The following is a 14,051-nucleotide window of genomic DNA, read 5'->3' as shown; positions in this document are numbered from 1 at the left end:
TGTCAGAGTCACCTCATGTAAAGACACTCCCGTACCTAGTGTCACTTTATGTACATTCAATTAGTCTATGTATATAAGGTAATCTTAGGAATTTATATTTATTGTGTCTTTTATGCTTATTGTGCTTTTTCATGCAGCATCAAAACTGGAGTAATTTTTTTGAACTACAACATGGTTACAGGCCATTTGGGCCCGATGATTACACCCATGTGACCAATTAAAACACTAACCCGTCTCCATGTCTTTGGAATTTGGGAAGAAAATGGAACACCACACAGTCACGAGCAGAATGTGCAAACTGTTACAGACTGTGGCGGGAATTGAACCCAGGTCGCTGGTGGTGTAATAGCGTTGTGGTAACCATTACGCTACTCTGTAGCCGGATCAACAATCATTTCATTCTCCTTTACATACTGAAGAAAGATAATAACACATCTTGCATCTTGGATCTTGAATCTGTTAAGCACACATAGGTTGTGTTGTCTGTATTACCCTTTTGATCTGTTACTTGACAAGATCTGTTCACTCAGATCTTATATGTAAATCTGCACTGCTATTGGACAAGACCAATACAGAGTCATTCCAATGCACAGGAACTCATGAGACAGCGGAGAGTAGTGGGCACAGCCCAGTCCATTGGGAGCACAGCCCTCCCTACCTCTGACAGCATCCACCACAGGTGCTCCCTCAAGAAGACAGTATCAAACATCAAGGAGTGCAAACATCTGAAGATCTAGAAGCTGTGGTAATGTGACTAGGCTTGGGAATTTATTTTATTGTATTTCTGAGGAGATCGATGCATGCAAGGCCCCCTATCCCTATTCTAACAACTTTCTACAGGAGCTCCATCGAGAGTGTCCCGTCTGGCTGCATCAATGTCAGGTACTGAAGCAGCAAGGCAGCGGTCCACAAGATCCTACAGAGGATAGTAAAAACCACTGACATGTCCACCGGGGTCTCCCTTCACACCCCCCACCCCCATTTCTGACATTTACCAAGAGTGTTGGATATAGGCGGCCTGAAGCAAGTTTAGGGATCTCTACCACAAATCCCACAATCTTTTTGATATACTACCATCAGGAAGGAGGTACAGGGGCATCAGGACTAGAACTGCCAGACTGGGTAACAGCTTCTTCCCTCAGGCTGTGGAACTAATGAATACCCTGCCACCACTGAGGTCTCATCACTAAGACAATGAGCTGTTTACTGTTCACTGTTTACCTGTGCTATACATTTCACATGCATTTTGAATTATATTTATTAACTTATTTGTGGTAATATATAGTTTTATGTGCTGTGTATGATATATGTATTATGGGTGCTTCGGGGTCCGGAGAAACAGTGTCTCAATTGGTTGTTTTCCTGTATATGTATGTACAGGCAGACGACCATAAACTTGAACTTGAAATTGACCTTATTTAGAGCAACAGCGTGGTAACAGACAGTTCTGACCCAACAAGCCTGCCCCGCCCAACCACACCCATAAACTGTACGTCTTTGGAATGTATTCAGACAACAGTTCTAAATACCAAGACCAACACAAAAAGTGCTGGAACACCACCTAGATAAAAGTTCCTAACTTATAACCATATAACCATATAACAATTACAGCACGGAAACAGGCCACCTCAGCCCTTCTAGTTCGTGCTGAACTCCTACTCTCACCTATTCCCACCGACCTGCACTCAGCCCATAACCCTCCATTCCTTTCCTGTCCATATATCTATCCAATTTAACTTTAAACAACAACATCGAACCTGCCTCAACCACTTCTGCTGGAAGCTCGTTCCACACAGCTACCACTCTCTGAGTAAAGAAGTTCCCCCTCATATTACCCCTAAACTTTTGTCCTTTAACTCTCAACTCATGTCCTCTTGTTTGAATCTTCCCCACTCTGAATGGAAAAAGTCTATCCACGTCAACTCTGTCAATCCCCTTCATAATTTTAAACACCTCTATCAAGTCCCCCCTCAACCTTCTACACTCCAAAGAATAAAGACCTAACTTGTTCAACCTTTCTCTGTAACTTAGGAGATGAAACTTGAAATGTCAACTGTCTATTTCCCTCCACTAACGCTGCCTGACCCACTCAGTTTCTCCAGCAGTCATCGTTTTGCTCCAGATTCCAGTACCTGCATTCTCCTGTGTCTCTGTACTTGCAAGATGTTCAATGTAGGATGTTGCTTGACCCACATCCTTTTAGAACATAGAACATAGAACTTTACGCGCCAGTTTAAAATGTGAGCAGGGCCTGTTAGGACTTGTCTGTGGAGCAGAAGATTGCTTGGGTTAATAGTAACCAGAGTTAATTAACAAGGGCCAATAAAAAAAGCAGGGTTTGAATGGAGTGGCCATTGTTGGAGCGGCTATTAAGTGAGTGGACAGTGTTAGAGTGGTCAGGCTTTGGCTCAGCAGGCTTGAAAGAGAACAGGCGCAGGCTAGAACTTAAACTTGAAAAGTTACAGGCATAACATGTGTAGGCGGAATGGTAGTTCAGGCAGTGAAATATTCCTCCTTTGAGATGAGGGATTTCAGGGTACTTAACAGCCTACCAGACAGCTATATCAGCAGGAGGTGCACGCAACTTCAGCTCCTGACTGACAAGGCCAAGAAACCGGAGCTGGAGCTAGATGCACTCGGGACCATCCGGGAGGCTGAGAACTTCATAGGTGGTCACACCTAGACAGCAGGATTCAGATAGTAGACCACCAAGAGAAGGAAGGGTTCCCCTTTGGCCATTCGCATCAGCAACAGAAATATCCCTTTGCATACTGCTGGGGAGGGTGAACTATCAGGACACAGTAGCAGCAAGGCCAATGGCACTGTAGCCAGCTCTGGGGCTCAGCAGGGAAGGGTAATGTCAGGCAGAGAAGTAGTGACAGGAGACTTGATAGTTAGGGGTTGGACAGGAGATTCTGTGGCCGTGAAGGAGAAGCTAGGATAGTGTGTGGCCTCCCAGGTGCTATGGTCCAGGATGTCTCAGAGTGGCTGCAGAATATTCTCAAGAGGGAAGGTGAGTAGCCAGAGGTTGTGGGGCACAGTGCCACCACTGACATAGGCAGAAATGGGGAAGAGGTCCTGCACAGTGAGTATAGGGAGTTAGGGAACAGGCTGGAGAACAGGACCTCTAATATAGTCATCTCTGGGTTATTCCCAGTGGTACGTGCTAGTTAGGACTGGAACACAATGAGTGGCTGAGGAAGTGGTGCAGGGTTTCAGATTTCTGGATCATTGGGATCAGTTCTGTGAAAAGTACGACCTATATAAAAAGGATGGGTTACACCTGAATCCAAGGGGGACCAATATACTTGCAGCTGGTTTGCTAGAGCTATTGGAGAGGGTTTAAACTAAGTTGGCAGAGGCATGGGGACCGGAGTGATAGGGCAATTGGTATACAAGTAAATGCAGTGTGTAGTGAGACTATGAGGAAGGACAGGAAAATAGTAGGGCAAAACTGCAGCTAGTGAAATGAGTTAAAGTGAAACATGGGAGCAAAGTCTAAAAAGGTGATGAATACAGGACTGAAAATGTTGTATTTGAATGCATGCGGTTTACGGAATAAGGTAGATGACCTTGTAGTGCAGTTACAGATTAGCAGGTGTGATGTTGTGGGCATTGCTGATCAGGTTGGGAGCCGAACATCCAAAGATACTGTACACGTTGTATTGAAAGGACAGGCAGGTAGGTGGGAGAGGGTGCATCTGTTGGTAAAAAACAAAGTCAAATTCTTAGAAAGAGGTGACAAGGGATCGGAAGATGTAGAATCCTTGTGGGTAGAGATAAGAAACTGCAAGGGTAAAAAGACCCTGATAGGAGCTGTATACAGTCCTCCGAACAGTAGCCAGGATGTGGGATATAAATTTCAATGAGAAATAGAAAAGGCATATAAAAAAGGCGATAGCCATGGAGGATTTCAAAATGCAGATAGATTGGGAAAATCAGGTTGGTGCTAGATCCCAAGAGAGGGAATTTGTAGAATGCCTATGAGATGGCTTTTTAGAGTAGCTTATGGTTGAGCCTACTAGAGAAAAGGCAATACTGGATTGGGTGTTGTGTAATGAATCAGATATGATTAGGAAGCTTAAGTTAAAGGAACATTTGGGAAGCAGTGATCATAATATGATAGAATTCACCCTGCGGTTTCAGAGGGAGAAGATAAAGTCAGATGTATTATTATTACAGTGGAGTAAGAAAATTACAGAGGCATGAGAGAGGATATGGCCAAAATTGTTTGGAAGGGAACACTTGCAGGGATGACAGCAGAACAGCAATGGTTGGAGTTTTCGGGAGCAATTAGGAAGGCGTAGGATAGATGGATCCCAGAGATGAAGAAGTATTCTAAAGGGAGGATAAGGCAATCGTGGCGGGCATACAATATAGCAAAAATTTGTGTTAAGTTAGAGGATTGAGAAGCTTTTAAAAATCAACAGAAGGCAACTAAAAAACCATGAGAGAAAAGATGAAATATGAAATACATTGAAATATCAGGTAGGATACCAAAAGTTTCTCACGATATATAAAGAGTAAAAGAGGCAAGCGTAAGTATCGGACTGCTGGAAACTGATGCAGGAGAGGTAGCAATGGGGAACAAAGAAATGGCAGACGAACTTAATAAATATCTTGTGTCAGTCTTTACTCTGCAGACATTGGCAGTATGCCAGAAATTCAAGTGTGTCAGGGAGCAGAAGTGAGTGTAGTTGCTGTTACAAAGGGGAAGGTGCATTGGAGGCCGAAATGTCAAGTTCCTGGGTGTCAATATCTCGGAGGGTCTAATCTGGTCCCAACATATAGATGCAGACAGCGGCTATATTTCATTAGGAGTTTGAAGAATATTGGTTTGTCACCTAAACACTCAAAAACTTCTACAGATGTACTGTGGAGACCATTCTAACTGGTTGCATCACCATCTGGTATGGGAGGGGAAGTGCTACTGCACAGGATCATAGCAAGCTGCAGAGAGTTGTAAAATTAAACAGCTTCTTCATGGGTACGAGCCCCTGTAATATCCAAGACATCTTTAAGGAGTGGTGCTTCAAGGACCCAGGACATGCCCCCTTCTCATTGTTACCATCAGGAAGGAGGTACAGAAGCCCAAACGTACACACTCAGTGATTCAGGAACATCTTCTTCCCCTCTGCCATCTGATTTCTAAATGGACATGAACCCATGAACACTACCTCACTACTTTTTAAAATTTGTTTTTTGCACTGCTTATCTCAATTTAACTATTAATATACAAATATATACTTAAAGTAATTCAGTATTTTTTTTGTATTCTTTGTACTGCTGCCTTAAAGTAAACAACATTCACGACATATACCAGTGATATTAAACCTGACTCTGATTCTGAAGGTAGATAAGTCACCTGGACCAGATGGACTACACCCCAGGGTTCTGAAAGAGGTAGCTGAAGACATTAGAAATGGTTTTTCAAGAATCACTAGTTTCTGGAATGGTTCTGGAGGACTGGAAAAATGCAAATGTCACACCACTCTTTAAGAAAGGAGGGAGGTAGTAGAAAGGAAATCATCAGCCAGTTTGCCTGCCTTCAAGAGTTGGGAATATATTAGAATCCATTATTTTGGATGAGGAATGGGAGGGGCAACTTTTTCACTCAGAAATTAGTCAGTATATGGAACAAGCTGCCAGAGGAAGTAATTGGGGCAGGTACATTAGCAACATTTAAAAGGTATTTAGACAGGTTCATGGACAGGAAAGGTTTAAAGGGATTTGCAGACAAATAGGACTAGCTTAGATGGGAACCTTGGTTGGCAAAGACCAGTTAGACTGAAGAATCTGCCTCCATGTTCTATTTTAAAATCTATTCAAGTTTCTTCAGTTGAAAAACAAGGAACTTAGTGGGTCAGGCAGCATCTATCAGAGGAAATGGACTGTTCACATTTCGGATCGAGATCCTTCATCCCTTCATTGACCCAAAACATCGCCTATCCATTTCCCTCCACAGATGTCCCTCCAACAGCTCATTTTCATGCTCTAGATTTGATTATCTGAAGTGTCTTGTGCCTATGCTTTTAGGTTTTCTGCTTATTGCTTCATTAAAACAAATGGGAAATAGTAATGTTTCTAAAGATGTGGTGAAGATGGGTCAGATGTGCTTACCCTTTCCACTTGTCCTTCTTTATACTTTGACTTGAAGACCTTCAGCTTGGGCAGTGATACCTCGGCATAGTTTTTCTCCTCAAAGCCTTCCAGCAAGACCCCATGAAATGCGAGCCTGCAGGTATTAGTATGGATGTCAATGTCAAGCTTGGAGCCGATCACTAGGCACAGCCTGGGACAGGTGACAGGCTTCTCAAACTCGAGCAGGGCCCACTGCTGCCTGGGGGCTTGGGCTCCCTCAGTCTGGCCATCGATACCGCTGTCTTTGCCAGGCGACAAGTATTCTTCCTGATAAAGGTATTCCTTGTCAAAGTCAAAACAATCCATCACAGGCTCAGCATCAAAATCCTCTGGAGCCCGGCTGAAGAACATTACCCTGCTCATGACGGTCTCATGGCCAACAGTGATGTGGAACTTGGCCTTGGTGTGGACTGGTCCTTTGAAATATGGGATCTTCTTCACAGAAATAACAGCAGCGTAGAGGGTGCAGAGGGACTCAGGGGAACAGACCAGGCCGCGTTCAAGCTGCTTGGGGTCAAATTGGGTGACGCAGATTCCTACCCGGTCACCTTGAATGGCGGCGTTCACCGGCTTACGGAACATTTGTATGGACTTGACCTTACGGGTGATCTGTGTAAGAGACAAATATCAAGAAGAAGAAGCAATTAGTGTACACTCAGTGGCCACCTTATTAGGTATACCTGCTCGTGAATGCAAATATCTAATCAGCCAATCATGTGGCTGCAAATCAATGCATAAATGCACGCGGACGTCGTCGAGAGTCTTAACTGTTGTTCTGACCAAACATCAGAATGGTAAGAAGTGTAATCTAAAAGACTTTGATGGTGGAATGATCGTTGAAGCCAGACAAGGTGGCTTGAGTATCTCAGAAACTGCTCATTTCCTGGGGTTTTCACACACAACAATATTCGGGAGCTTACAAAGGATGCTAAAATAATAAACCATTCAGCTCTGTGGGTGGAAACACCTTGTTAATGAGACAGGTCAGAGGCGAATGGCCAGACCAATTCAAGCTAACAGGAAGGCCACAGTAACTGAAATAACCACACAATACAGTAGAGTTGGGTAGAAGAGTATCTCTGAGCATATTCCAGTTCAAACCTGGAAGTGGATGGGCTATGCCAGCAGGAGACCGTGAATATCCACTCAGTGGCCACTTTATTAGGTACAGAAAGAACCTAATAAAGTGGCCACTGAGAGTATAAAGTAGTGACAAGGGGATTAAAAAAAAACAAAAAAAAGAGAGACAGAGAGTCAGAGAAGCTTACATCCTGACGAAATATTATCACAAGAAGAACCTAGATCACTGTGGGATATAAATTATGCATGCTTATTCTCAGTATACCGCAACACAAAAGCAATTTACATGCTCTGCTATGATGAATATTATACAAATACTGGATCCTTGGCTTCTGATAAAAAAGATGACCCTTTTTAGAACTCTCATGTTATTACTGCGGGCTTTGAAATCAAATGCCACATCTCGCCTGTCTCTGCCACTGTAATACAGGATATGACAGGACAAGGAAATCTGTATTCGTAAACTCATGACAAAGGTCAGACAGAGGCAGAAGCATTTACAGTTATTGAAAAGACTTCCACTGGAAATTGTAAAAAGAAACAATCTGCCTTATAAAAACAAAATCTGCACTAAATGGGAAGTTGAAAGTGTCAATAAATTATCGTGCAGCATTCTCTCACAATACAGTGGATTCCGGTTAATCGGGCCATCGGTTAAACAGGACAGCCGCTTATTTGGGACAATTCCTAAAGAACAAAAACTAATCCGCTTTGCTGAACACCTACGCTCTGTCCGCCAGAGAAAGCGGGATCTCCCAGTGGCCACACATTTTAATTCCACATCCCATTCCCATTCTGACATGTCTATCCACGGCCTCCTCTACTGTAAAGATGAAGCCACACTCAGGTTGGAGGAACAATACCTTATATTCCGTCTGGGTAGCCTCCAACCTGATGGCATGAACATCGACTTCTCTAACTTCCGCTAATGCCCCACCTCCCCCTCGTACCCCATCTGTTACTTATTTTTATACACACATTCTTTCTCTCGCTCTCCTTTTTCTCCCTCTGTCTCTCTGAATATACCCCTTGCCCATCCTCTGGGTCCCCCCCCTTGCCTTTCTTCCCGGACCTCCTGTCCCATGATCCTCTCGTATCCCTTTTGCCAATCACCTGTCCAGCTCTTGGCTCCATCCCTCCCCCTCCTGTCTTCTCCTATCATTTTAGATCTCCCCCTCCCCCTTCAACTTTCAAATCCCTTACTCACTCTTCCTTCAGTTAGTCCTGACGAAGGGTCTCGGCCTGAAATGTCGACTGTACCTCTTCCTAGAGATGCTGCCTAGCCTGCTGCATTCACCAGCAACTTTTATGTAATCATGAAAATAGCCTGGATTCTCTTAACACAAGCAACACACATCAAAGTTGCTGGTGAACACAGCAGACCAGGCAGCATCTCTAGGAGGAGGTACAGTCCACGTTTCAGGCCGAGACCCTTCGTCAGGACTAACTGAAGGAAGAGTGAGTAAGGGATTTGAAAGTTGGAGGGGGAGGGGGAGATCCAAAATGATAGGAGAAGACAGGAGGGGGAGGGATGGAGCCAAGAGCCGGACAGGTGATTGGCAAAAGGGATATGAGAGGATCATGGGACAGGAGGCCCAGGGAGAAAGAAAAGGAGGAGGGGGGAAAAACCCAGAGGATGGGCAAAGGGTATAGTCAGAGGGACAGAGGGAGAAAAAGGAGAGAGAGAAAAAGAATATGTGTATATATATAAATAACGGATGGGGTACGAGGGGGAGGTGGGGCATTAGCAGAAGTTAGAGGAGTCGATATTCATGCCATCAGGTTGGAGGCTACCCAGACAGAATATAAGGTGTTGTTCCTCCAACTTGAGTGTGGCTTCATCTTTACAGTAGAGGAGGCCGTGGATAGACATGTCAGAATGGGAATGGGATGTGGAATTAAAATGTGACACTTGTTTGTCATTACATGCCATATCATATGACATCTGTGATCATGGTCTTTCCATGACCATGATTGCTGTTGGCAAATTTTAAAGACGGGTGATCCCAGCCACTGTCAATACTCTTCAGAGATTGTCAGCCTGGCGTCAGTGGTTGCATAACCAGGACTTGTGATACGCACCAGCAGCTCATATGACCATTCATCACCTGCTCCCATGGCTTCACGAGACCCTGATCGGAGGTCAAAGCAGGTGCTACACCTTGCCCGAGGGTGACCTGTAGGCTAGCAGAGAAAAGCAGCACCTTACACCTCCCTTGGAAGAGACGTATCTCCACCCCACCAGCCACTTGGGACACTATGCCGCTTAATTGGGACAGGAGACTGTTGCTGAACAATTCCTAATTAGCATCAGATCTGTTCACGTGTGTGAACATTAGACACTGCACTGTGCTTTGAGTGAACAGATTTTAAATAGCGTCAGTTGCATGCGTTTGTGTTCAAAAAGCAATGACTGTTGTCACCAATAGTGGTGAAAAATAAGCAATAAGACAACTCAGAACTGTTTCGCTCACTTCAGCTTCAAGCATTCAGGTTTGGAGATGCCAGAAATGGCTGGGAATGAAAATTATTTCACTACTTCAAAAGCGTTAGAAACTGTGAAGAATTTGAAAGTATCAGCAATCATCCTGAATGTTACAATGAAAATGAAGATTTGAAGGATGCAATCTTCAAAAGCATTCTACGAAGGCAGTGCATCATCTACATTAGGTGTCTGTGCAGAGTTTGTTCATTTAGTCAGTCAAAAGAACATGGCTGTGTGCACTGGATGAATTTAAAGTTCAAAGGTTAAAGTATATTTATTATCAAAGTATGTATACATTATACAACCTTGAGATTCATCCGTTGATAACAAGTAGGAACTAACACACAGTTATATAGTATTGTAGTAGAATTGGTAATGTTCTACTTTGTTCTGTATTTCATTTCAATACATAATTTGTTACTCAATTAAATGACAGTTTGTTTTTAATGCCTTTTTAACTACCTCCATGAAACTTTAACTAATTGGAACAGCTGCTTAATTGGGCCAAAATGTACTGGTTCTGAGGTGTCCAAATTAACTGGAATTCACTCTATATGAAAACTACGGTGAATAGCCAGGTCAGCAGAAAAAGTCACTGGCTGCAGTCTACCACCACTGTAGGATTTGAATGCATTCAGCATGAAGAAGCAGGTGGGAAAAATCATTACGGACACTACTTCAAAGTAAATTTATTATCAAAGCACATGTCAGTAGCGTAGAGGTTAGTGCGACACAAGCACAGCTTGGGGCGTTCCAGAATTTTGAGTTCAATTCCGGCGCTGTCTGTAAGGATTTTGAATGGTCTCCCCTTGAACCAGCTGAGTTTCCTTCTACAATGGTCATTGTAAATTGCCCTGTGATTAGGTTTGTGTTAAGTAGGGGTCGTTGGGTGGTGTGGCACTTTGGGCTGGAGAGCCTGCTCTGTGCAGTTTTATTTATCAATCAATTAATCAATAAGAACAATAGAGGACTTAGAGAAAAGAGCACTTGCAGGTATATTGCACCTTGGCATTACTGGATAACCGTAGTTATGCAAGAAACCATATGCCTGATACTTTCTCTAATATATCGACTTTTACAGATACAGAGACCAGAAACAGGCCCTTCGGCCCAACACGTCATGGTAACCTAAGTTTACTCCCTCACCTGGTCCCAACTATCACCTGCCAGTTTGTACTCCTTCTTATTTTGGCTTCCTTTCCAGATGAGCAGATAGCGTAATGCTTTACTGAGCTTGTGATCACTGATCACCGGGGCTCAATTCCCACTGCTGTCTGTAAGTAGTTTGTATGTTCTCCGTGGGACCACGTGGGTTTCCTCCAGGTGCTCTGGTTTCCTCCCATGGTCCAAAAACATATGAGTTGGGGTTACTGAGTTACTAGCATGCTATGTTGGCACCGGAAGCATGGTGACACTTGCAGATTGTTCCCAGCATATCCTTGGACTGTACTGCTTGTTCAATCAAACAACATATTTCACTGTGTGTTTCCATATTTCAATGTACCAATAAAGCTAATCTTTAAGATATATTTGGTAAAAGATATAGAATGCTTTAAATTATTGTCATATTAAATTGCTAGACACTCTAAATATATACACAGTGGCCACTTTATTAGATGCATCCTGTACCTAATTAAAGCAACACACATCAAAGTTGCTGGTGAACGCAGCAGGCCAGGCAGCATCTCTAGGAAGAGAAGCAGTCGACGTTTCAGGCTGAGACCCTTCGTCAGGACTAACTGAAGGAAGAGTGAGTAAGAGTACCTAATTAAGTGGCCACTAAGTGTATGTTTGTGGTCTTCTCCTGCTGTAGCCCACCCACTTTAAGGTTCGACATATTGTTCATTCAGAGATGCTCTTCCGCACACCACTGTTGTAGTGTGTGGTTATTTGAGTTATTGTCGCCCTCCTGTCAGCTTGAACCAGCTTGGCCATTCTCTCACTAACAAGGCGATTTTACCCACAGAATTGCTGCTTTGAAAGTTTTTTATTTATCGTATCATCTCTGTAAACTCTGGAGAGTGTTGTGCATGAAAATCCCAGGATTTCAGCAGTTTCTGAGATACACAAACCACCCAGCCTGGCACCAACAACCATTCCATGGTCAAAGTCACTTAGATCACATTTCTTCCCCATCCTGATGTTTGGTTTGAACAACAACTGAACCTCTTGACCATGTCTCAAACAAGGGAAAATCTGCAGATGCTGGAAATCCGAGCAACACACACAAAATGCTGGAGAAAATCAGCAGGCCAGGCAGCATCTATGGAAAAAGGCTTTATTTCTCCAGTCCTGCTGAAAGATTTCGGCCCGAAACATCGATTGTGCTTTTTTCATCAATACTGCCTGGCCTGCTGAGTTCCTCCAGCATTTTGTGTGTGCTGTTCTTGACCATGTCTGCATGCCTTTATACAATGAGTTGATGCCACATGATAGGTTGATTAGATACTTACATTAATGAGCAGATGTACAGATGTACCGAATAAAGTATCAAAGAATGTATAAACTGTATAGTATAACTTTAAAATTGCATAGGATTACTGGAACACAAATATGAGGGGGAAGGATGTAGAGGAATTTTTTCATCCTGAGGGTGGTGAATCTGTGGAATTCATTGTCATGGATGGCTGTGGGGGCCAAGTCATTGGGTATATTTAAAGCAGAGGTTGATAAGTTTCTTGATTGATAAGAGCAACAAAGGGAGAAGGCAGGAGAATGGTGTTGGGAAGGATGATAAACCAGCTATGATGAAATGTCGGAGCAGACTCAATGGGCTGATTGGCCTAATTCTGCTCATATGCTTTTTGGTCTAATGTTTACCACAGGGGATTTACAGCAGTCCGTCAGAACACCACTTAACATATTAAAGTATTATCTAGCGGAACAGTTCAAAATGCAGAAAGTAAAAACAAAACTGTGTGTGAGTGCAGTTGACCTTGATGAGGAATTAAAAGAGCTATTTCTCCATTACCTTGTTCTGTAGATGGAGGAACAGTCAGGTAACTCTCTTCTGTTACTTAGGGGTCAGGCAATGAGTCATAAAGAGAAAACAAACATTAATTTGAAGATTGTGTACTGTGTGATAAATAGTCTCAATGCTCCATGACGTCTGGCAAGTTTAGTTAATGGGCTACACAACCTTGTGCATGAATTCGTTTGAAACTTAGTGTGAATGGATGAGTGGGAAAGGAGTAATTTGAAAACTTCACCAATATTCATGATATAGATTTATTTATCACGTATACTGCGAAACGTACAGTGAAATGCATCCACGAGGAAATCTGCAGATGCTGGAAATTCAAGCAACACACAGAAAAAATGCTGGTGAACGCAGCAGGCCAGGCAGCATCTATAGGAAGAGGTACAGTCGACGTTGCGGGCCGACACCCTTCGTCAGGACTAACTGAAAGAAGAGATAGTAAGAGATTTAAAAGTGGGAGGAGGAGGGGGAGATCCAAAATGATAGGAGAAGACAGGAGGGGGAGGGATGGAGCCAAGAGCTGGAAAGTGATCGGCAAAAAGGGATATGAGGCTGGAGAAGGGAGAGGATCATGGGATGGGAGGCCCAGGGAGAAAGAAAGGGGGAGGGGGAAAAGCCCAGAGGATGGGCAAGGGGTATAGTGAGAGGGACAGAGGGAGAAAAAGGAGAGAGAGAGAAAAAATTAATAATAATAAATAAATAACCGATGGGGTACAAAGTGGAGGTGGGACATTAACGGAAATTAGAGAAGTCAATGTTCATGCCATTTGGTTGGAGGCTACCCAGACGGAATATAAGGTGTTGTTCCTCCAACCTGAGTGTGGCTTCATCTTGACAGTAGAGGAGGCCGTGGATAGACATATCAGAATGGGAATGGGACGTGGAATTAAAATGTGTGGCCACTGGGAGATCCTGCTTTCTCTGTTGGACAAAGTGTAGGTGTTCAGCAAAACGGTCTCCCAGCCTGCATCGGGTCTCGCCAATATATAGAAGGCCGCATCAGGAGCACCGGACACAGTATATCGCCAATATATAGAAGGCCGCATTGGGAGCACCAATATATAGAAGGCCACTTCACCTGTGAGTCGGCTGGGGTGATATTCTGCATCTGGTGCTCCCGACGTGGCCTTCTATATATTGGCGAGACCCGACGCAGACTGAGAGACCGTTTCGTTGAACACCTACGCTCTGTCTGCCAGTGAAAGCAGGATCTCCCAGTGGCCACACGTTTTAATTCCACATTCCATTCACATTCTGATATGTCTATCCACGGCCTCCTCTACTGTCAAGATGAAGCCACATTCAGGTTGGAGGAAAAACACCTTATATTCCGTCTGGGTAGCCTCCAACCCGATGGTATGAACA

At 43.7% G+C, this 14,051-nt stretch overlaps 1 protein-coding gene across 2 annotated transcripts in view; it reads right to left on the bottom strand.

The window, feature by feature from the left end:
- eefsec (eukaryotic elongation factor, selenocysteine-tRNA-specific) overlaps positions 1 to 14,051 on the bottom strand; it is a 496,741-nt gene that overhangs the window by 227,869 nt on the left and 254,821 nt on the right. For both annotated transcript variants that reach the window (XM_063068244.1, XM_063068243.1), the window contains exon 5: positions 6,121 to 6,750. In XM_063068244.1, coding sequence (XP_062924314.1) covers positions 6,121 to 6,750 — 630 coding nt within the window. The remainder of the gene's footprint in view (positions 1 to 6,120; positions 6,751 to 14,051) is intronic.

Source organism: Mobula hypostoma, chromosome 15 (assembly GCF_963921235.1).
Source record: "Mobula hypostoma chromosome 15, sMobHyp1.1, whole genome shotgun sequence".
Classification (NCBI taxonomy): Eukaryota; Metazoa; Chordata; class Chondrichthyes; order Myliobatiformes; family Myliobatidae; genus Mobula; species Mobula hypostoma.
Note: the sequence above shows the minus strand (reverse complement) of the source record. Positions and strands in the feature narration are given on the sequence as shown.